Source organism: Jaculus jaculus, chromosome 1, assembly GCF_020740685.1.
Source record: "Jaculus jaculus isolate mJacJac1 chromosome 1, mJacJac1.mat.Y.cur, whole genome shotgun sequence".
Taxonomy (NCBI): Eukaryota; Metazoa; Chordata; class Mammalia; order Rodentia; family Dipodidae; genus Jaculus; species Jaculus jaculus.
This window is the reverse complement of record NC_059102.1, coordinates 230,306,287-230,329,480: the sequence shown is the minus strand read 5'-3', so window position 1 is coordinate 230,329,480 and position 23,194 is coordinate 230,306,287. Positions and strand designations below refer to the sequence as shown.

Genomic DNA, 23,194 nt, shown 5'->3' with positions numbered 1-23,194 from the left:
GACACCATGACCCCCATGATCTTGCATCTTTCATGCCTCTGAAACCAGTAGCATGTGGAAGATGCTGCCAGTTCCTAACACCAGCTCAGAATGAAGCCTGGTCCCCTTGGACCGAAGCTGTAGTGGCATCTGTGTGCCTTGGTTGCCGAATCTGTGAAAACACTTCCCTAGGCAGTTGATTTGAGCAGGGAACCCCTTATATAGCATTCTCCCTGCAGGCTTTCTCTTTTCACAAGAATTTTCATTTTCACTTGGATCCGTCAGTGTGTGGAATCTTACCTTCAGGCACCTTTCCTGTTGTCTCCATGAAGAGAGTGAGGTTTCTTTTTAATCCATTTATCTAACAATTGCAAATAGTTTTTCTCTGCAGTTTTCTTTTCCAGAGCTTTAAGCTTATGAATCTCTCCTTTCTAAAATTCATTTTCCATGTCTTTATTCTCTTTTGCTATAGAATAAGAGTGTTCAATGATTCATAATAATTCACTGAATAAAAGCTTCTCAAATAGAGCCACCAGCTAAGGACCCAGTATTCAAACACATGTGCCTATGGGGACACACTCTAGCTCGTTTCACATTCAAACCACAACACTAGCCTTGGTACACACCTTTAATCCCAGCACTTGGAAGGCAGAGGCAGGAAGGTAATTGTGAGGCTGAGGTCAGCCTGGGACTACAGTGAATTCCAGGTCAGCCTGGGTTAGAATGAGATCCTACCTCGAAAAAACAAACAACAACAACAACAAAAACTTCAAGCCACTGACTACCTTGGTTACTAATCAAGATAAACAGATCACTCTCTCTCTCTCTCTCTCTCTCCCTCTCTCTCTCTTGCAGCCAGAAAACATACTATGTGTCAACCAGACAGGACACCAAATTAAGATCATTGACTTTGGGCTGGCTAGAAGGTAAGGGAATTTATCTGGCTACTCTGACAAAATCCCTTGAAACTATGTAGCTCTTGTGAATATAGTGATCTGCCTAAGAGCCATCCAACTTCTGAGTTTGGTGATGGATACAAAAGAGTTGTCATATGCAGAAGCTGGTGGCTTTGGCTTGTTACAACTGTAGCACTAGTCTGTGGCACATACTCCATTTCTCCTGAAAATCTGTGGCATTAACTGTAGTTCAAACTACCTGTCTGAGCAGAGAGGATGATGGTTAAAGACTACTGAACAGAGTGCTCTCAATTCTTCAGTCCTCCTGGGACCAGACTGTGCCCTAGAATACATCCATCACCATCTTTACACTCTTAAGATATCACTAGATAACATATGAAAACCTGTATGTGACAGGGTAAGATGATGCCACTCAGAATTAGTTAAATCTTGGTACAGTGGTGACACACATTCTTACTAACATAGGACAGCTGTGCATTTTCAATGAGATGTCATATAGGCAGTGCAAACCCATCTAGTAAAGGTTGTTAGGTCTTCAAGTTTTAGTAAATTAAAATGAATATTGTATATATATATTTAAATAAATCAAGTATTTTTTGTTTATTTTTATTTATTTATTTGAAACCAACAGACAGACACAGAGAGAAAGAGAGGGGGAGAGAGAGAGAGAGAGAGAGAGAGAGAGAGAGAGAGAGAATATGGGTGCATCAGGGCCTCCAGTCACTGCAAACAAACTCCAAATGCATGCACAACCTTGTGCATATGGCTTATGTGGGTCCTGGGGAGCCAAACCTTGAACTGGGGTCCTTAGGCTTCACAGGCAAGTGCTTAACAGCTAAGCCATTTTTCCAGTCCTAATTTTTTTTAATTTTTTTGTTATTTATTTATTTATTTGAGAGTGACAGGCATAGAAAGAGGCAGATAGAGAGAGAGAGAATGGGCACGCCAGGACCTCTAGCCACTGCAAAGGACCTCCAGACACGTGCGCCCCTTGTGCTTCTGGCTAATGTGGGTCCTGGGGAATTGAGCCTCAAACCGGGGTCCTTAGGCTTGACAGGCAAGCGCTTAACTGCTAAGCCATCTCTCTAGCCCTCCAGCCCTAAATTTTTTTTGTTTTTCTTTTTTTTTTAATTTTTATTAGCATTTTCCATGATTATAAAAAAATATCCCATGCTAATTCCCCCCCCCCCGACTCACTTTCTCCTTTCAGCCCTAATTTTTAAAGTATCTTCTTTTTTTTTTTCTTTTGAGGTAGGGTCTCACTCTAGCTCACACTGACCTGGAATTCACTATGTAGTCTCAAGATGGCCTCGAACTCACGGCAATCCTCCTACCTCTGCCTCCCGAGTGCTGGGATTAAAGGCATGCGCCACCATGCCCGGCATGATGCCCATTTCTTATAAAGAACTTGACGTTGTTACTTCTGAGCTGTAGGCATCATCTACCATCCACAATCAGCAGAAGCAGAGCCTCACGCACAGGCACGTAGAGCTGCTCACCGAGCGCAGCCTCTGTTTCTTCTAGGAAAGACCCTGAACCACAGGGGCCAGAGGTCACTGCCCGGTCCTTGAAGTCTTACCCAGCTGCATGGTGAAAGGTGCACTTTCCACTGCCCCACATTGCTGCTGGCACAGCAGCAGAAGGAAGCTCACTGTCCCATTGTCCCTTCAGGGATCTCAGCCTTGCAATGACACTATTTCACCAACAATACAAAACCCTTCCTATCGGCACACTTAATCTATAATGTAGTAAACCTGCCTCATGCTTTTTCCAAATAATGTCCTTTAAAACTGGGCTAATCTTGGCTGGAGAGATGGCTTAGTGGTTAAGGCAGTTGCCTGTGAAGCCTAAGCACCTAGGTTCAATTCCCCAGGACCCATGGAAAGCCAGATACACAAGGTGGCACATGCGTCTGGAGTTAGTTTGCAGTGACTGGAGGTCCTGATGCGCCCATTCTCTCTGTCTCTAACTGCCCTTCTCTCTCCCTCTCTCTCTCTTTCTCTCCCCTGTCCCTCTGTGCTTACAAATAAATAAAGTTTTAAAACTGGGATTATCCCTCAGAGTGTAGCTCAGTGGGAGAGCACTTGTGTAAGCAGCGTGAGGCCCTGGGATCAATTTCCAATACTGAAAAAAAATATGGAGAGAACTGTAATTATTTTACATCCATGCATGTCTTATAGAGGACAGCAATATTTTCTAGTCTATCTCCCCAGCCCACCAGATAAGCTTTCTCGGACTTTTCCCTATAGTCTGTTGTTGTGTGAAATTTAATGTCACAGATGTACTGTGGCTCTTTAGAAAGCCACAAGCTGTTGTAACATTTAAGTAATTTTGGCTACCCAAGAACCGCTTTTCCACTCCTGAGGCACAACTTTTTAAAATTTTTATTTATTTGTTAGAGCCAGAGAGAGAGAGAGAGAGAGAAAGAAAGAGAGAAAGAGAGAATGGGCGCACCAGGGCCTCCAACCACTGCAAACGAACTCCAGATACATGCGCCCCCTTGTTCATCTGGCTAACGTGGGTCCTGGGGAATCAAACCTGGGTCCTTTGGCTTTGCAGGCAAGCACCTTAAGCACTAAGCCATCCCTCTAGCCCTTGGGGCACACTTTTTTAATTAATTAATTTATTTATTTAAGAGAATGAGCTCAACAGGGTCTCCTGCCACTGCAGAGGAACTCCACATACATATGACACTTTGTGCATCCGGCTTTATATGGGGAAGCAAACCTGGGCACCTTTAACCACTGAGCCATCTCTCTAGCCCCAATACTTTCTTTTCTAAAATAGCATTTTATTTGAATGAGTGTGTGTGGGTGGGTGTGTGTGTCTGGTAAATTGCTGCTGTGAGGCCCAGGCAACATGTGTGACAGGAAGGGTAGGAACAAGTTTCCTCCCAGCAGGCATCCACCCTGCACCCCCGTCGTCTCTCTCCATGGTCCGCTGCATTCCTTCCTCCCCAGGTATAAGCCTCGGGAGAAGCTGAAGGTGAACTTTGGTACTCCGGAGTTCCTGGCCCCGGAAGTTGTCAACTATGAGTTTGTCTCATTCCCCACCGACATGTGGAGTGTGGGAGTCATCACCTACATGCTGTGAGTGCTCAGGGGCAGGGCTCAGGCGTGAGGGGGGCTTGGGCCATCTGGCTTACTTGGCTAACATGAGAAGCAGGAAAACTTTGAACACAATTTGGGAAGAGTTTCCAGGAACACTGATAGAGGAGCAGGGTAGGGCGCTGGGGAGGAAGGCGCTTAGGTAAGGATGTGTTACAAATCCATCCTGACTTCAGGTTATAACTTAGAATAATATTGAAAAGAATTGATATGCAAAGGTCATCCCTCAGCACAAAGGCCTGAGTACGTGGCTCCTTGGTGATGAGGCCCTCTTAGACTTCAGAGGTTATATCGAAGCCATGGGCTCAGTCACTGAGGTTTTGTTAAATATTTTATTTATTTATTTATGAGAGAGAGGGGGGCAGTAGAGAAAAGAATGGGCATGTTGGGACCTCTAGGCACTGCAAGCAAACCCCAGAGGCATGCATCCCTTTGTGTACCTGGTTTTACATGTGTACTGGAAAATTGCACCCAGGTCCTTAGGCTTTGCAGGCAAGCACCCTAAGGTGTTTGCCTGCAAAGCCAAATGACCCAGGTTCGATTTCCCAGGACCCACGTAAGCCAGATGTACAAGGTGGTGCATGTGCCTGGAGTTGGCTTGTAGTGGCTGGAGGCCCTGGTGTGCCCATTCATTCTCTCTCTTTCTCTCACAAATTAAAAAGATAATAATCAAAAATAATACAAGGTGCTAATGACAGAAGTAAGGTCACCTGTGGGAAGCTGGAGTTTATTTCCACCTGGGAACCCTGGAATCCATTGTGGGACACCCCCTCAGAGTTGTCTATACCCCAACTCTTACTAGTTCTTATCTGTAGTTTTTTTTTTTTTTCATTTTTATTTTTATTTATTTGAGAGCAACAGACAGAGAAAAAGGCAGATAGAGAGAGAGAGAATGGGCGTGCCAGGGCCTCCAGCCACTGCAAACGAACTCCAGACACATGCGCCCCCTTGTGCATCCGGCTAACGTGGGACCTGGGGAATCAAGCCTCGAACCGGGATCCTTAGGCTTCACAGGCAAGCGCCTAACCGCTAAGCCATCTCTCCAGCCCTGTTTTTTTTTTTTTTTTTTTTTTTTTTGTTTTGGAGGTAGGGTCTTACTCTAGCCCAGGCTGACGGAATTCACTAGTCTCAGGGTGGCCTGGAACTCATGGTGATCCTCCTACCTCTGCCTCCCGAGTGCTGGGATTAAAGGCGTCCTCTACCACGCCTCTTATCTGTAGTTTGATCCCAGGTGTGGGGACTAGGGTTGGTTTCCTGATGCTTATGGGTGGGGAAAAAACAAGCTTTAACTGAAGTCATCCAGTGAAGAAATGCAGGTACCTGGGTCCAGGTAGGGCAGGTATGTATCCAAGTGTCATGTAGCCTTGTCACTTAAAGGTATGGGCCACCACATCTGGCTACTTTTATTTATTTATTTTTTTGATTCAGGATTTCACTGTAGCCCAGGCTGACCTGGAACTCATTCTGTAGCCCAGGCTGAACTCAAGCTCATGGTTATCCTCCTACCTCAGCCTCCCAAGTGCTGGGATTATGCCACCATGCCCAGTTTATAGCTGTTTTTATTTTTTTTTAATATTTTTATTTATTTGAGAGAGAGAGAGAAAGAGTGAGAGTATGGATGAACTATGGTCTCCTGCTGCTACAAATGAACTTCAAGACACATGTACCACTTTCACTTTATTTTTAAAATATATTCTTATTTATTTATTTGAGAGAGAGAAAGATGGAGGGAGAGAATAAGAGAGAGAGAGAGAATGGGTGCCCCAGGGCCTCCAGCCACTGCAAACTCCAGATGCTTGCGCCCCCTTGTGCATCTGGCTTACATGGGTCCTGAAGAATTGAACCAGGATCCTTTGGTTTTGCAGGCAAATGCCTTTAACTGCTGGGCCATCTCCCCAGCCCCTTATAGCTGTTTTTAAATTAGTAAATATAAACTTGATGACTGCATACTCTACAATGGACTCCAGTTTATTCTTCGGAGATCGGGAAAGATGTGTATGGCAGGGGAGTTGTTCTGAACATTCTTCCCACCTCCATTTTTTTTTTTCAAGGGAGGGTCTCACTCTAGCCCAGACTGACCCAGAACACACTCTGTGATTCCAGGCTGGCTACAAACTCATGGAGATCCTTCTACCTCTGCCTCTTGAGTTCTGGGACTAAAGATGTGTGCCACCATGCCCAGCTCCACCTCCATTTCTTATAAGAAAGAGAGAGGGAGAATTGGCAGGCCAGGCCCTCTAGCCACTGAAGTCAAACTCCAGGTGCATGCATCACCTTGGGCACATGTGTGCCCTTGTATGCATGCGTCACCTTTTGTGTCTAGTTTACATGGGTTCTGGGGAGATGAACCTGGATCCTTCAGCATCTCAGGCAATCACCTTAACCACTAAGCCATCTCTTCACCTCCATTTTTTGAAAACCCTCCCAGTCCTTTCCCTTACTGAATGCACTGAACAATAGGCTGCGGAGGAGTAATGGGGCTGCTGTTCTTTTGAACCCTCTTGGTTCTCGTCAGGTCTTCCTGAGCCTTGTACATCTTTTCTATTCCATCAGAGTTGGCAAATGTGGCTTCCACACACTAATGTTCTTTTACTCTCCTCCACAGACTCAGTGGTTTGTCCCCATTTCTAGGGGAAACTGATGCAGAGACCATGAATTTTATTGTGAACTGTGTCTGGGATTTTGACGCTGACACCTTTGAGGGGCTGTCAGAGGAAGCCAAGGACTTTGTTTCCCGGTTGCTGGTCAAAGAGAAGAGGTACCCTTTGCTGTTGGTCACTCAGTAGCCATTGGGATGGTCCCTGATATGAGTGCTGGGCTGAACTGTGGAATCCTTTCTTCCTTCTAGGTTTCTTAGTCTGCTGCTTGTTTGGAACAATAAAAGGAGTAGAGAAAGGCATAAAGGAAATTAACTTTAAAACAGCTAGGAACATGAACTCTAGACAGAATTTTATATTTTATTTTTATTTATTCATTTGAGAGAAAGAAAGAGGGGGAGAGAGAGAGAAGGAGAATGGGTGCAGTAGGGCCTCTAACTGCTGCAAATGAGTTCCAGACACATGTACCACCTTGTGCATCTGGCTTACATGGGTCCTAGAGAATCAAACCTTGGTCCTTTGGCTTTGCAGGCAAGTGCCTTAACTGCTAAGCCATCTCTCCAGCCCTAGACAGAATTTTAGGAAGGGGCACACTGCAAATGAGCTAATGTTGAAATAAAGTTCAGGTTCGATGCAGGTCTGGGTGTCTTGTCTCTTGGTCACGAAGACCTTTGTTGGTAAGCTTCAGCAGTTATGCCAAAGCCATGGGATGAGCTACTGAAGTTTTTGATATGCAGACATAAAATAATAACTGAAAATAACTAAAGGTGGTAAGGACCTGGGAGAGAGTCTGGACCAACCCTTTCATCTTGACTGTGAAAAGTTTCTGAGAGAGGAAAAAAAGTACAATCTAGATGAACCAGCTGACAGTTTACTCACTCTTCGTGTTCTTTTACTTCTTAAGAGCACCCCCAGAAACAGCTAGTTTTCCTACGGCTCTGCCTCAGTTTCCCAGGCCTCCCGGGGGAGAGGGCGGTGAATCAGCGGGACTCATTCTCTCTGTAGAGGTCAGGGAACATGTTACTGACAACATACGGGCACTCTTAAGGAGGGGAGTTGTAGACAAGAAGGAGCTCTCTTTTGGGGATGTTGCATGAATCTGCCTGAATGATTGACCTGTCCCGCTGACTCAGATTTACTACCCAGTGGAACAGAGTTCGGGACAACTAGGAAAGGCAAGCCCAAATCAAAGTCTCCAATGGCTGTTTGACTTCACAGCTGCAGGATGAGCGCCACGCAGTGCCTGAAACATGAGTGGTTGAATGACCTGCCTGCTAAGGCCTCGAAATCCAAAGTCTCCCTCAGATCTCAGCTACTGCTGCAGAAATACATGGCCCAGAGAAAATGGAAGGTATTTTGTTTTTTCTTCCTGCAAAAGCAGTCTTTGTCTCCTGACCTTTGAAAGAATTGTAGCTAAGGTTTCACTTAGGTATTGATTCTAAATATAACTCCCTCATGTCCAAGCTGTTCGCCCGATTAGAAGATACCACAGACTAGAAATAACTGGCATAAAAGTGATATTTAGCCCATGGTTACGGGGACACATGAAAGCCAGGAGGAAGCTGAGCATGTGTTCTTAGTAGGGAGCTCCTACCTGGCTGTGAGTATTGAGGCCTTGTGCTTTGGCATCTCAGAAATGGGGCCAGATACGGGGCATGGTGGGGCACGCCTTTAATCCCAGGCAGAGGTAGGAGGATTGCTGAGAGTTTGAGGCCACCCTGAGAGTACATAGTGAAAAAATTCCAGGTCAGCCTGAGCTGCAGTGAAACCCTACCTCCAAACAAAACAAAAAAAGAAAGGGAGCAGGAGGAACCCCTAACCATCTTCAAAGGCTTTATAATTTAGTTTACTACAGCACTATTTGGGATTATTTGAACATAGAACCTATATTAATGGCAATTGTTTTCCAGGCAAGCGGCTTTCCAGAAGTTTGGTGTTGGTCTGACTAGATAGCTCAGCAGTTAAAGGCACTGACTTGTCAAGCCTGCTGGCCCAGGTGTGATTCCCCAGGACCTACATAAAGCCTGATGCACAAAGTGGCACATGCATCTGGAGTTCATTTGCAGTGGCAAGAGGCCCTGGTGCACCCCTATTCTTCCCCCCACCCTCTCTCTGCTCACAGATAAATTTTAAAAATGAAAAACTTGTTTGGGCCAGGTATGGTGGTGCACGCCTTTAATTCCAGCACTTGGGAGGCAGAGGTAGGAGGATCGCCATGAGTTCGAGGCCACATAGTGAATTCCAGGTCAGCCTGGACTAGAGTGAGACCCTACCTCAAAAAAAAAAAAAAAAAAGTTTGGTTGACTTAGATCCTTACAAAAAAAAAAAAAAATCACAAGCAGGGCTTGGTGCTTGGCTCAGTGGTGAAGTGTGTATGAGGCTGTGGGTTCAGCCCTCAGCACTGTAGTAGTCAAGGTTCGGTAGAACTGATAGAATGAACATATACTGCAGAGGGGTTTATTAGACTGGCTTACAGAGTACAGGCGGGGCAGTCCCACAATGGTTGGCTGCAGGCTGGAGCATCTGAGAAATGAGCAGCTGCTCAGCCCGTGAAGCTGAATGCCTCAACAGTTCCAGTCTGGTGCTGGAGGCCTGGAAGGCTGCTCCTAGGGAGCTGCTGGTCGGTGGTCCCTATTGGAAGGGTGAGGAAGCTGTTTTCTGACATCAGCACAGAACAGCAGCCTCAGAGTAAAAGCACACACCAAGTAGCAAGGACAGGCTGGCAGAAAGGCATACCGCCCCATGCTGCGTGGAGGATGGCCACGTTGGGATCGCCTCTACAGATGTTTGCCCTCAGCCTCAGCTGCGTGCCTTGCTATGCATAGCCAGGTCTATGCAGCCGCTCCTCCCACACTCCATTTTGCCCCATACTCGGGTACCGGTTTTCAGCATTAATTACCTTTTCACTGTTGTGACCAAATCCTTGCCCAGAAGCAAGTTAAAGAAGACAATGGTTTATTCTGGCTTACAATTTTGAGGGGATAGATTCCATCATGATGGGGAAGGTATGGCACCTGAAGGCTGACTGGTCACACTGCCGCAGCACACAGGAAGTAGAGACAAGCAGGAAATGGGGCCAGGCTATCTAAAGCCTCAAAGTCCACCCCAGCAAGACACTTTCTCTTCCTCTCTCCCTCTCTCTCTCTTTCTCTCTTTTTGGTTTTTCGAGGTAGGGTCTCACTCTAGCCCAGGCTGACCTGGAGTGCACTATGTAGTCTCAGGGTGGCCTCAAAATCATGGTGATCCTCCTACCTCTGCCTCCCAAGTGCTGGGATTAAAGGCGTGCGCCACCACACCCAGCTGAGCCATTTTCTCCAGCAAGATTCCATCTCCAAAAGGTTCCATAACCTTCTCAAATAGTGTTGCCAGCTGGGGACCAAGTGTTCAAACACATGTGTCTATGAGGCACACTTTTCATTCAAACCACAAGCCCTAAACAAACACAACTCCTCCTCTGTAATTCCCCTCAACTCAAACAGAAAAGAAAACCAAAACCTTTTCCTCAGGAGCCAACACACAAACATGAACGTGCACATGCACTCATGAAGCAGGAATGTCACATGATCTAATAGAGTGCGGTGTGTCCTATGCCATTTGCTTTCATTTTTGTTTGTTTGCTTGTTTTTGGTTTTTCAAGGTAGGGTCTCACTCTAGCCCAGGCTGACCTGGAATTCACTATGGAGTCTCAGGGTGGCCTCGAACTCACGGCGATCCTCCTACCTCTGCCTTCCGAGTACTGGGATTAAAGGCGTGCGCCACCACACCCGGCTGCTTTCATTTTTTAAAAAAGCTGTTCATAGCCCACAAATTTGATTTGATGGCCTATCCGTGGTTTGTGAATCACAACTTGAAAACATGTTTTCATGTAAAAAGGGCACAATAACTAGTTTGCTCACCTCCAGCTTTTTCCACACATGTCCCTCCAGGTCATGTGACTAGTCGTTCTGCTATCATTATTCTGGAAACTTGTTTTTAAAAATATTTTATTTATTTGCAAGGAGGGGGGGGGGGCCCAGGGCCTCTAGCCACTGGAAATGAACTGCAGATATAGATACCCTTTTGTGCATCTGGTTTTACGTGGGTCCTGGGGAATCAAACTCAGGTCATTAGGTTTTGAAGGCAGGCACCTTAGCTGCTGAGCCATCTTTCCAGCCCTAGATTACCAGTTTTAAACAACCCCAAGTGGCTAGACTTGCTTCAGTCTCTTTATCATTTCTCGTTAAGGTATCTGATCTAACGATATGCCTTTTCTTTTGCTTTCTCTTTGCTTCAAGAAACATTTCTACGTGGTGACTGCGGCCAACAGGTTAAGGAAATTTCCAGCTTGCCCCTAACGTTCAATTCTGCTGTTCCAAATGGCCCAGAAATTATTGAGACAATATGAAGAGATGATTCAAGATTTTATATAATCTGGCCTTTTATTATTATTGATTCTTATTTTATAAAGAAAGAAGAAAGAAAAAGGAAGAAAGGAGAAATGAAAAAAGAAGAAAAAGACAAGAAGGTTATGCTATTGCTTTCCATGTGGATGAAAGTGATTTTTAAAGAGCTCTAGAAACTTTTTTTTCTGCCTTGTAAGATCTCAGTTTGAAATGCTGTATTTCCTTTTCCAGTACTCACTATGGGTAATAGGTGTAGACATGGTTAAGGTGAGATGGAAACGTTCTGCTTGGCATATATCAAATATACATTTCAAATTTGCCATGATTAAACAATTCAGTAGAGCTGGGCATGGTGGCGCACACCTTTAATCCCAGCACTCAGAAGGCAGAGGTAGAATTGCTGTAAGTTCGAGGCTACACTAAGACTACATGCTGAATTACAGGTCAGCCTGGGCTAGAGTGAGACCCTACCTTGAAAAAAAAAAAAAGAATTCAGTAGACTATTTTGCAAGGGCATGCCATCGAGTATTGTTTCCCCTAGTACAAAGAACTCCAAAAATTTTTTTTTGAAAGTATAGCAAAGTTCTATTGAAAAGTGAAAGTGAAAACACAAAGCTCCCAGTGACAGCAGAGAGGGGACCCGAAAAGTGGGCTGATGGCCAGCACTGTAGAATGGAGTTTTATGAACTGAGAAGTTGGATTGGTCTATGTCTATATATAAAAGAATTCCTAGAATTTTGACTGGCTTAGGTGTGAGCAAATATTATACTACCCTTCTTTACTGTCAAGCTAGACAGGGAGCCTCAACCTTTTTAACTTTAGCACAAACCTGTCATCCTAGCATTCAAGATGTTGAGGCAGGAGGATTGTGAGTTTGGGGTTATCCAAGCTACATAGCAAGACCCTGTCCTATAAACTAAAAGTTATCTCTCTCTCTCTTTCTTCCCCCTCTTTCTCTCCCTCTCCCTCCCTCCTATCCTAGGCAGACCTCCAACTCACTATGTAACCAAAGATGACTTTGAACATGTTCTCCTCCTCCCAAGGGCTGAGACTACAAGGGCACACCACTATGCCTGGTTCATACTGTGCTAAGGATTGAACCCAGGGCTTCATGCATGCTAGGCCACCGTGCTACTGACTGAACTATATCCCCAGACTTGATTATGAATCTTTGGTCTTATTTAGTCTGGAAGCTGCAATGCACTATACTGAAGAAAAAAGAAAAAAGTAAGAGTAATGTCACCCAGCTTTCTGAGTAGCACACAGATGACACGTTACAGAGCAATAAAGGAAAACTGCTCTCCTGCTGCCTTTGTCATTGTTTAAATAGACATTGCTAGATGTCGTTATACTGAATCACTGCTACAAACATTAGAGGGCTTATTGCCATTCAGTCACTGAAATAATGCTGTTCTCCATGTGGTGAGCAACTAACACAGCAAATTTCTACTCATTTATATTTAAATATTTTCCAATTTATAAAGTGATTAAGCAGAATACTTTATTACTCAAAAGCAAACAGTCCTTTAAATATTCTTACTCAGGCTGAGGAAATGGCTTCATGAAGCCTAAGGACCCCAGTTCGATTCCCCAGGACCCATGCAAGCCAGATGCACAAGGGGGCACATGCATCTGGAGTTTGTTTGCAGTGGCTGGAGGCCTTGGCACGCCCATTCTCTCTCCCTCTTTCTCTCTCGCAAACAAATAAATAAATAATATATATTTTAAAAAATATTCTTACCCAAAACTAAATAAGCTGGGTATGGCGGGACATGCCTTTAATTCCAGCACTGGGGAGGTAAAGGTAGGAGGATCGCCATGAATTCAAGACCACCCTAAGACTACATAGTGGATTCCAGGTCAGCTTGGGATAGAGCAGACTCTACCTCAAAAACCAAAAAGAAAAATAAAGAAATACATTTCCTTACTCCTACCTGATGCTTGTCTTATTCCCAATGCCTCCTTCATCTAGTAGTTTCAATTGTTATAGTCATTTTTAGTATTTTTTTCTTTTTCTTTACTGATTTATTTATTTTCAAGCAGAGAGAGAGATTGAGAGAGAGAGAAAGGGTATTCTAGGTATTGCAGCTGCTGCAAAATGAACTCCATATGTATGCGCCACTGGGTTCTGGGGAATCAAACCTGGGTCACTAGGTTTTGCACTGAGCTGTATCTCCAGCCCCTAGTTTTTAATTAGAAATCCACCAATTTCACAGCCTTTCAGAATATTTTTTTCCCTCGGAATATTTTTGGGTTTTTTCGAGGTAGGGTCTCACTCTAGCTCAGGCTGACCTGGATTTCACGGTGATCCTCCTACCTCCGCCTCCGGAGTGCTGGGATTAAAGGCGTGCACCACCACGACCACCCCGCAGAATCAAGCAGGGGAGCAAAAGATGGGAAGGTCATCCCGCTGTTTCAGTTCTCAACTTGTGACTTCCCCTTGGAACGCTAGCCGCTGTCAGGAAGCTAAAATTTCCAGAAATATCATGCAGAGGCCTGATCCAAGGTTGGCAGCTGTGCATGAACATCAGAACAAATGGCTGCTGGAGGTCATGTTAGTGGGAAAGTAACAGTGTTTGGTAAAATGGCGTATTTAAAAGCGTCAGTTATATTTTTGAAACTTTCTTTTTCCAGGCAGGGTCTCACTCTAGCCCAGGCTGACCTGGAGCCCACTGTTTAATTCCAGGCTGCACTGCACAGTGATCCTCCCACTTCTGCCTCCTTAGTGCTGGGATTAAAGGCGTGCACTACAATGCCCGTCTTGAACAAGGTTTCAGGGCAGCCTACGGAGAGAACTGGGGAGGAACTTTTGTAACTCTATCTAACATAATGTTCTTACCTTCTTTAGGACTTAAGACCCTGGGGGTGCTATCTTTCCCCCCAAAAAATATGTAGACCATCACACTGATCTACAACAGCCTTGTCTAAGAAATGCATCATGAGCTGTACACATAGTTTAAAATTATCCTAACAGCTCCTCTAACTACAGCTGTTGAAGTTAAATTTAATACTCTAACCCAATGCATCAGAAATATTTTGCTATGTAATCAATATAAAACAGATATTTTATTCATATGAAGTATCAAAAAATCTATACATATAGCACATGTCAATTCATAGGATCTGTTTTTATTTTTATTTTTATTAACAACTTCCATGATTATAAACAATGTCCAATGGTAATGCCCTCCCTCCCCCCACTTTCCCCATTGAAACTATAGGATCTGTTTTTATTGGATATAATCTGTATTTAGATTTCATAAAACTGACATAGTCAAAGTGTTTGAAACATATTGAAAACTTTTCCCCCAATAAATAAAGTATATGTTTCCACATCTAATTAAATCAAATTAGAAATTTAGTCCTGTCACTGAATTAGCTACATTTTAAATGTTTAATAGGCATGTTTTGGGTGGCTTCTAGTTTGGACTGGGCTAACAGAGATCTCATGTCTGTTAAGCTTGCATTACCCATCTCCCCATGCTATGTCTTTTTATCTAGAGAAACAATTTCTCTCAAAGTCCCTTTGAATGTATGTTTAAGCGAGGCATACACAAATGAGAGGTAATGTGTACTTTAGCCCCCGTTGTCAAAGAGAGAGGCCTTAATGGAATTTGCATTTTTGTATACTTTTACTTCTCTACTTTGCTAATATACACAAAATATTTTAGATTGTAACACTGTTGGTATCATCCACTTCTACTGGGATTTTCTACTTAACGAGCAGACATGAAAACCTGTCTGGCGAAGGAACTCTTAAAGTAGTTGGGGCCCACTTTCTTCCTTTCTAGCTTGGAGAAGAGTGTTAAGGGGGCAGAAAAATAGCATCTTCCCATTTTTGATTTGATAAGTATCTGTGATGATTCATATTTTCAACACAATAGGATCTAGAATCACCTAAATAATTAACCTCTGGGCATGTCTAGATGTTTCTAGATTGGGTTAAGTGAGAGGTGGCAGCATTTCACGGACTAGGGTCCCAGATTGAATAAAGAGGAAAAAGCAGGCTAGAGGGATGGCTCAGAAGTTACGGTACTTCCCTATAATGCCTAACAACCTGGGTTTGATTCTCCAGGACCCATGGAAAGCCAGGTGCAAAGTGGTGCACCCATTCTCTCTCTCCCAATCCCACTCCACCCCCTTACTTGCAAATAAATAAATAAACATTTTTTTTTTGGCTTTTCAAGGTAGGGTCTCATTCTAGCCCAGGCTGACCTGGAATTCACTATGTAGTCTTAGGGTGGCCTCGAACTCACAGTGATCCTCTTACCTCTGCCTCCCAAGTGCTGGGACTAAAGGCATGCACCACCATGCCTGGCTAAATAAAATATTTTTTAAAAGGGAAAAGCAAGTGAAGTACCAGAATTTGTCTCTCTGCAATCTGCCTGTAAATGCAATGAGCACCCCTGCCTCCCCTGCAATGGCAAACTATGCCCCCTCAAACTGTGAGCCAATATAGCCCTGTGTGATACTTAAACATGAGTCTGGAGCAGCAACTACGTCATTTTCTGTTTTCACAAGTCCCTTTCTTTTCTCTCTCATCACTAGGGCACCGTAAGTAACAACAAAAGATATGATGACAATAAAGAAAATAACATTTTTAACTGCTTAATATAAATCATTTGGCTCAGTCATGTCTTTTTTTTAACTTTTATTTTATTTGTATTTATTGTTTATAAATATAAATTTATTTGAGTGAGAGAGAGAGAGAATGGGCATGCCAGGGCCTTTGGTTGCTGCAAATGAACTCTAGATACATGTGCCACCTTGTGCATCTGGTTTACACGGGTCCTGGGGAATTGAACCTGGGTTCTTTTGGCTTTGCAGGCAAGCACCTTAACTGTTAAGCCATCTCTCCAGCCATTAGTAATGTCTTTTAATGACCGCAATGAAGCAATTTCTTCAGTGTCATTACATTTATCATCAATATTGCTAAAAATGGCAAGTTGAGGGCAGGAGGATGAATCAGCAGTTAAAGACTCTTTCTTGCAAAGCCTAACTGCTCAGGTTTGATTCCCCAGTAACCACATAAAGCCAGAGGCACAAGGTGCTACATGCATCTGGAGTTTGTTTGCAGTGGCAAGAGACCCTGCATGCACATTCGTTCTCCTTGCAAATCAATAAATAAAATATTTTAAAATAAATCAATAAATGTCAGGCTAAGCTATATTTGTAGTATCCATGCAGTCATCCATTACCAAACTAAAATTTTAAATTAGCAACCCTATATACTATAAACTTATTTTGAGAAATTTTCCATTTTCTTCATTTTGCCTGGCTAGACTGGTGAGACAAACTGATTTTAGAAGTACCTCTTTTGGGGGCTGGAGAGAGGGCTCAGTGATTAAAGGTGTTTGCTTGCAAAGCCTGACAGCCCGGGTCCTATTCCCTAGTACCCATGTGAAGCCAGGTGCACAAAGTGGCACATGCATCTGGAGTTAGTTTGTAGTGGCAAAAGGCCCTGGCACGCCCATTCTATCTCTACCTTGCTCTGCTTGCAAATAACTAAAAATATTTTAATTTTTTAAAAATTTATTTGAGAGAGAGAAAGAGGCAGATAGAGAGACTGAATGGGTATGCCAGGGCCACTGCAAACGAACTCCAGACACATATGCCACCTTGTCCATCTGGCTTACATAGGTACTGGGGAATCAAACCTGGATCCTCAGGCAAGCGACTTAACCGCTAAGCCATCTCTCCAGCCCAATAAATTTTTTTTTTTTTTTAAAAAGAAATTCCCGAGCTGGGCGTGGTGGCGCATACCTTTAATCCCAGCACTCGGGAGGCAGAGGTAGGAGGATCTCCGAGAGTTCGAGGCCACCCTGAGACTACATAGTGAATTCCAGGTCAGCCTGAGCCAGAGTGAGACCCTACCTCGAAAAACCAAAAAAAAAAAAAAAAAAAAAAGAAATTCCCGGGCTGGAGAGATGGCTTAGCGGTTAAGCACTTGCCTGTGAAGCCTGAGGACCTTGGGTTCGAGGCTCGATTCCCCAGGACCACGTTAGCCAGATGCACAAGGGGGGGCATGCATCTGGAGTTCGTTTGCAGTGGCTGGAGGCCCTGGCGTGCCCATTCTCTCTCTCTATCTGCCTCTTTCTCTCTCTGTCTGTCGTTCTCAAATTAATAAATAAAAATAAACAAAAACAACAAAAAAGAAATTCCCTTTTGGGGGGAATAGTGCATTTGTCATGCTCTGTGTACATTGCTTAATGTACTCACCATCAGTAAATGGTTTTGACTTTTTGCTATTAAATATGCTATTACATAACTGCTTTTACACTAGAATCTGAGTTTTAGCTTTTTTTTTTTTTATTTTAGTTTTTCGAGGTAAGGTCTCACTCTAGCTCAAGCTAACCTGGAATTCACTATGTAGTTTCAGAGTGGCCTCAGACTCACAGGGATCCTACCTTTGCCTCGCAAGTGTTGTGATTAAAGGCGTGCACCACCGCACCTGGCTCTTTTTTTTTTTCTTTTTTCCAATTTTTCTTTCTTTTTTCTTTTTTCTGAAGTAGGATTTTTCTGTAGCCCAAGCTGACCTGGAATTCACTCTGTAGTCTCAGGGTGACCTAGGACTCACAATGACCCTCCTAACTGCCTCCAAAGGTCTGGGATTAAAGGCGTGTGCCACCACAGCCGGCTATTTTTGCTTTTAAAAAAAGTTTTTGCTGATAAGATGGATTTCTTTCCGTTCTGCTATTTTATCCTTACAACACAATCTTTGATAGTACCAAATGTGGCAACATGCCTTTGAATACAATGCCTTTTCAAATTATAGTCTTTGGAAATCTGCACAAATTTCTTACAAATTAAGTTAAATGTCTTAATACTTGCCTCTTCTAGAAAGTAGATACTGTCCACATGTCATTGAATAATCTTCCTTTGTCCATTTTTTGGGAGGTAGGGACTCTTTTCTTTTGAGATGTTGTAGAAGCTATACTGGATTTAAAAAGCAATAGATGGGCTGGAGAGATGGCTTAGCAGTTAAGCGCTTGCCTGTGAAGTCTAAGGACCCTGGTTTGAGGCTCGGTTCCCCAGGACCCACGTTAGCTAGATGCACAAGGGGCTGCATGCATCTGGAGTTTGTTTGCAGTTGCTGGAGGCCCTGGCGCACCCATTCTCTCTCTCTGCCTCTACTTCTCTCTGTCTGTCGTTCTCAAATAAAAATAAACAACAAAAAAATAAAAAATTTGAAAAAGCAGGACTCTCTTTTATTATGAAAATTCATTGACAGGCAAATAGAAAACAAGATCTGGCCTCTCCACATCTCAGCTGTAGATGCAGTAAGTATGAAGTGAAGGGCTTATTGTAAAATGTGCTGGGAGATGCCTAAGGCACACCAGGTTGCAGAATTACCCTGAATATTCAGAGTCATCCTACGTGTCCTCTAAACAACATTAAACACTCATTGTTTGCAATGGTAGGCTAACACAGTATTGATCATCACTGCATTTTGTTTGCCAAGGACCACAAACATACAATGTCTGATGATGCCATTCGACCATGCTTAGACGGTTGGACACACACTGGGAGCCAAAACCCACCGTAAAACTGAAGCCACATGTGTGAACAAATAGAGCATGCGTATGCTTACTTTATGTGACGCCGTGACACTTTGTCATCTACAAAGCAAATGCTCGAGAGCTGCACAACGGAGTTACCAAAAACAGATCCCATAATGTCTTAAGTGCTTGTGACTTTGTGTTGAGCTGTGTGCATAGCTATCTTTGGGCTGCGTGCTGTATCTCTTATCTAGGATGATAGTAATGAGGTTGTCAACATTCCTTCATGTTAGAAGTGAGACCCTCCCCTGAGACTCCAGTCATCACTCCCTCCTCCCCCAGGACTTGTGTGTTCTTGGGGGACGTTAGACTTACACAGAAGGTAGATGGTGATTTGGGACTTTTCAGTTGTGTACTTTTTTCTGTGAGTTGTTCATGCAAGGAGTGGGACTTCCCAGCTGTATAGCTTTTGTAAGTAACTCCAGTAAACTTACTAGCTCACTAAGCTAAACTTGGATAGAATCCTTTCTTTGGGCCATTGGTGCTCTATCTCAGGTAAACAGATGTTTTAACATTTTGCCAGCAAGTCACATGTCTCATGCCAGTTTCCAGAACCCTCAAAAATACCACTGGAGACCAAGCCCCCAAACAATGAGCTTGAGGGAGGGCACTTCATACCCAAATCATAAGATGACACATCTTTTTTTTGTTTGTTTGTTTTTTCCATGTAGGATCTCACTCTAGTTCAGGCTGACCTGAAATTCACTATGTAGTCTCAGGGTGATTTTGAACTCATGGCAATCCTCCTACCTCTGCCTCCAGAGTGCTGGTATTAAAGGCGTGCGCCACCACGCCCAGCTGGTTGTTGTTTTCGAGGTAGTGTCTCACTATATCCCAGGCTGACCTGGAGCTCACTTTGTAGTCTAGGCTGGCAATTCTCTTACCTCAGCCTCCTGAGTGTGGAGATTATAGGTATGAGCCACCATACCTGGCTTTAAATTTGATTTTTTAAAATTTTTTTGTTTGTTTATTTTTATTTATTTATTTGAGAGTGACAGACAGAAAGGAGGCAGAGACAGAGACAGAGAGAGAGAATGGGCCTCTGCAAACGAACTCCAGACGCATGTGCCCCTTTATGCATCTGGCTAACTTGGATCCTGGGGAATTGAGCCTTGAACCAGGGTCCTTAGGCTTCATGGGCAAGCGCTTAATCGCTAAGCCATCTCTCCAGCCCTTAAATTTGATTTGTATGTATGTATGTATGTATGTATGTATGTAAATATATACATATATATAATCACAATTATTTTTATTTTTATTTGGTTTTTCGAGGTAGGGTCTCACTCTGGTCCAGGCTGACCTGGAATTAACTCTGTCATCTCAGGGTGGCCTTGAACTCATGGCAATCCTCCTACCTTTGCCTCCCGAGTGCTGGGATTCAAGGCGTGCCCCACCACGCCCGGCTTATAATCACAATTTTTAAAAAAGTGAATTGTTTAATTTTACATGGCAAATACATTAGGCTCAAAGCTAGAAATTTAATTCTTGGCACTAAATAAAACTATACCTTTGGAAAACCAGGCACAGTGGCACACACATATGTAATCCTAGTATTCAGAAGTCAGGAGGATCAGAAGTTCAAGGTCTTCTTTGGCTACATAGTTTGAGGACAGCCTGGGCTACATGAGATGCTATCTCAAACAAATAAACACTATATCTTTTTAAGATGGGAAAGATTGATTTATTCATTTTGGATCCAGTTTTTTACTAAACAGTAACAAAAGTTAGTCACTATTAAGTGAATGCCCAAATACCATGCACTGTACAAATATTAACTTTAACCTCTGTAGTTGCAGTCAGGTCCGTATTGCTGGTAGAAATCACCCAACCAAGAGCAGCTTGTGGGAAAAAGGTTTATTCTGGCTTATAGGTTTGAGGGGGAAGCTCCATAATGACAGGGAAAACGATGGCATGAGCAGAGGGTGGCCATCACCCCCTGGCCAACATCAGGTGGACCATAGCAACAGGAGAGTTTGCCAAACACTGGCAAGGGGAAACTGGCTATAATACCCATAAGCCCACCCCCAACAATACACTGCCTCCAGGAGGTGTTAATTCCCAAATCTCCATCAGCTGGGATCCTTGCATTCAGAACACCTAAGTTTATGGGGGACACCTGAATCAAACCACCACACCCACTGGCAGATATTTCTCTTTTATAAATGAGGAAATGGAGACTTATTTACATCTTAAGCTTTCCTAAGGGGGAGAGGTCACCGAGCCAGAGTTTAAATCGAGCATGTGTGGCTCCATATTGCATGTTCATTTTCCCCAGTTACGATGTTCTGCAGTTACCTTTTCATCACTGGACAAACACCCAAGCAGAAGCAGTTTATTGAAGGGAAGGGTTTATTTTGGTTTAGTCTCAAGGGAATGCTTCATGATGGCAGGGGAAGGCATGGCATGAGCTGGACATCATCCACTTGAAACAGGTGGTGGCAACAACAGAAATAAGCCAATCTCTAGCAAGGGGAAGCTGGCTATAAAACCCCAAAGCCCACCCCCAGGAACACACGTCCTCCAGCAAGTCTCTATCACCCAAACTGCCACCAGCTAGGAATCAAGCATCCAGAACACATGCATTTATGAGGGACACTTAATTCAAATCACCTCCAATGCCTAGTGTTAGGATCATTTGACTATCATCTATCTATCTATCTATCTATCTATCTATCTATCTATCTATCATCTATCTATCTATCTATCCATCCATCCATCCATCTATCTATCTGTTTATTTGAAGCAAGCCCAACAGACTGCCTTTTTTTATGTGAGAGTGAGATAGAATTGGTGCACCAGGGCCTCCAGCCACTGCAATTGAACTCCAGACATGTGCGCCCCTTATGTGCTTGTACAAACTTGTGCACTTGTGTCACTGTGCATCTGGCTTAGGTAGAACCTGGAGAGTCGAGCATGAGTCCTTAGGCTTCTCAGGCAAGTGCCTTCACCTCTAAGACATCTCTCCAGCCCTGATTACCTTTTTTTTTTTTTTTTTTTTTAAATTTCCAAAGGCTCTTTTAAAAGGGAATAGGGAGATAGCTCAGATGGCAAAGTGCTTGCCTTGAAAGCATGAGGATCGGAGTTGGAGCTCCAGAACCCTCATTGAAAAAGAAACAAAAAGAAACAGGAAAAGCTGGGCATATGACATTCTTGTAATCCCAGGGCTGGGGAGATGGAGACTGGGATTCCTGGGGCTCGCTGTCCAGCCTACTTGGCAAGTTCCAAGCTGCTTGAACAAAGTGGACAGCACCTGAGAAAGGACCACTGGAGGCTGTCCTCTGGCTCCATGAGTGCACATACACACATGCATGAACACACACACACACACACACACACACACACACACACGAGAAAAAAATTAGTTGTAGTCATTCCATGTCTATGTTGTAGGCATTACATGTAGCAAATAAAAGGCAACCACTGTTTTAAAGCTTTCTTTAACCACTGAGTCATCTATCTTCCCAGCCCACATTTTTTTTCCTTTACTTTAAATACAGTTTTTCTTTTTTTTTTAATATGTTTGAGAGAATGGGTTCACCAGGCCCTCTAACCCCTGCAAATGAACTTCAGATGCATGTGCCACCTTGTGCACCTGGATTACATGAGTACTAGGAAATTGAACTTGGGTCCTCAGTCTTCATAGGCAAGCACTTTAATCACTAAGCCATCTCTCTAGCCTTAAAGTTTTTAAAGAATATTTTATTTATTAGAGAGAGAGCAAGAGAGAAAATATGGGCACACACGGGCCTCTAGCCACTGCTATGGACTGTAGATGCATGTGCAACCTTGTGTACCTGGCTTACGTGGGTCCTGGAGAATTTAACTTGGGTCCTTAGGCCTCCTTCATAGGCTAATGCTTTAACTGCTAAGCCATCTCTGTAGCCCTTAAAATGTTTTAAACAAAGTATTTTTACTTATTTAAGAGAGAATGAGTGTGGGCCAGATACAAAAAGTAGCACATGCATCTAGAATCCATTTGTAGCATCAAGAGGCTCTGGAGCACCTATACCTACACACAAAATTTTTGTTTTTTCAAGGTGGGGTTTTTACCCTAGTCGAGACTTAGGTGGAACTCTTTTTTTTTTTTTTTAAATTTTATTTATTTATTTGAGAGCGACAGACACAGAGAGAAAGACAGATAGAGGGAGAGAGAGAATGGGCGCGCCAGGGCTTTCAGCCTCTGCAAACGAACTCCAGACGCATGCGCCCCCTTGTGCATCTGGCTAACGTGGGAACTGGGGAACCGAGCCTCGAACCGGGGTCCTTAGGCTTCACAGGCAAGCGCTTAACCGCTAAGCCATCTCTCCAGCCCTGGAAGTCTTTTTTTTTTTATTTTTATTTATTTGAAAGTGACAAAGAGGCAGAGAGAGAGAGAGAGAGAGAAAATGGCATGTCAGGGCCTCCAGCCACTGCAAACGAACTCCAGACACATGTGCCCCCTTGTGCATCTGGCTAATGTGGGTCCTGGGGAATCGAGCCTTGAACCGGGGCCCTTAGGCTTCACAGGCAAGTGCTTAACTGCTAAGCTATCTCTCCAGCCCTTAGGTGGAACTCTTTGTAGCCCTAGATTAGCCTCAAACTTATATGGATCCTCCTAAGTGTTGAGACTAAAGGCATGTGCTACCACACACAGCTATAAGATTATTTTTTAGG

At 43.7% G+C, this 23,194-nt stretch overlaps 1 protein-coding gene across 1 annotated transcript in view; it reads left to right on the top strand.

Annotated features, from left to right (window-relative positions):
* The window catches only part of Mylk3 (myosin light chain kinase 3), a 41,355-nt gene extending 30,363 nt beyond the window's left edge, over positions 1–10,992 (top strand). The window contains exons 9-13 of the mRNA XM_004664787.3: positions 835–905; positions 3,857–3,985; positions 6,609–6,761; positions 7,819–7,951; positions 10,875–10,992. Of these exons, the coding sequence (XP_004664844.3) occupies positions 835–905; positions 3,857–3,985; positions 6,609–6,761; positions 7,819–7,951; positions 10,875–10,934 (546 nt within the window). The 3' untranslated portion in view covers positions 10,935–10,992. The remainder of the gene's footprint in view (positions 1–834; positions 906–3,856; positions 3,986–6,608; positions 6,762–7,818; positions 7,952–10,874) is intronic.
* Positions 10,993–23,194: the final 12,202 nt, after the last annotated feature.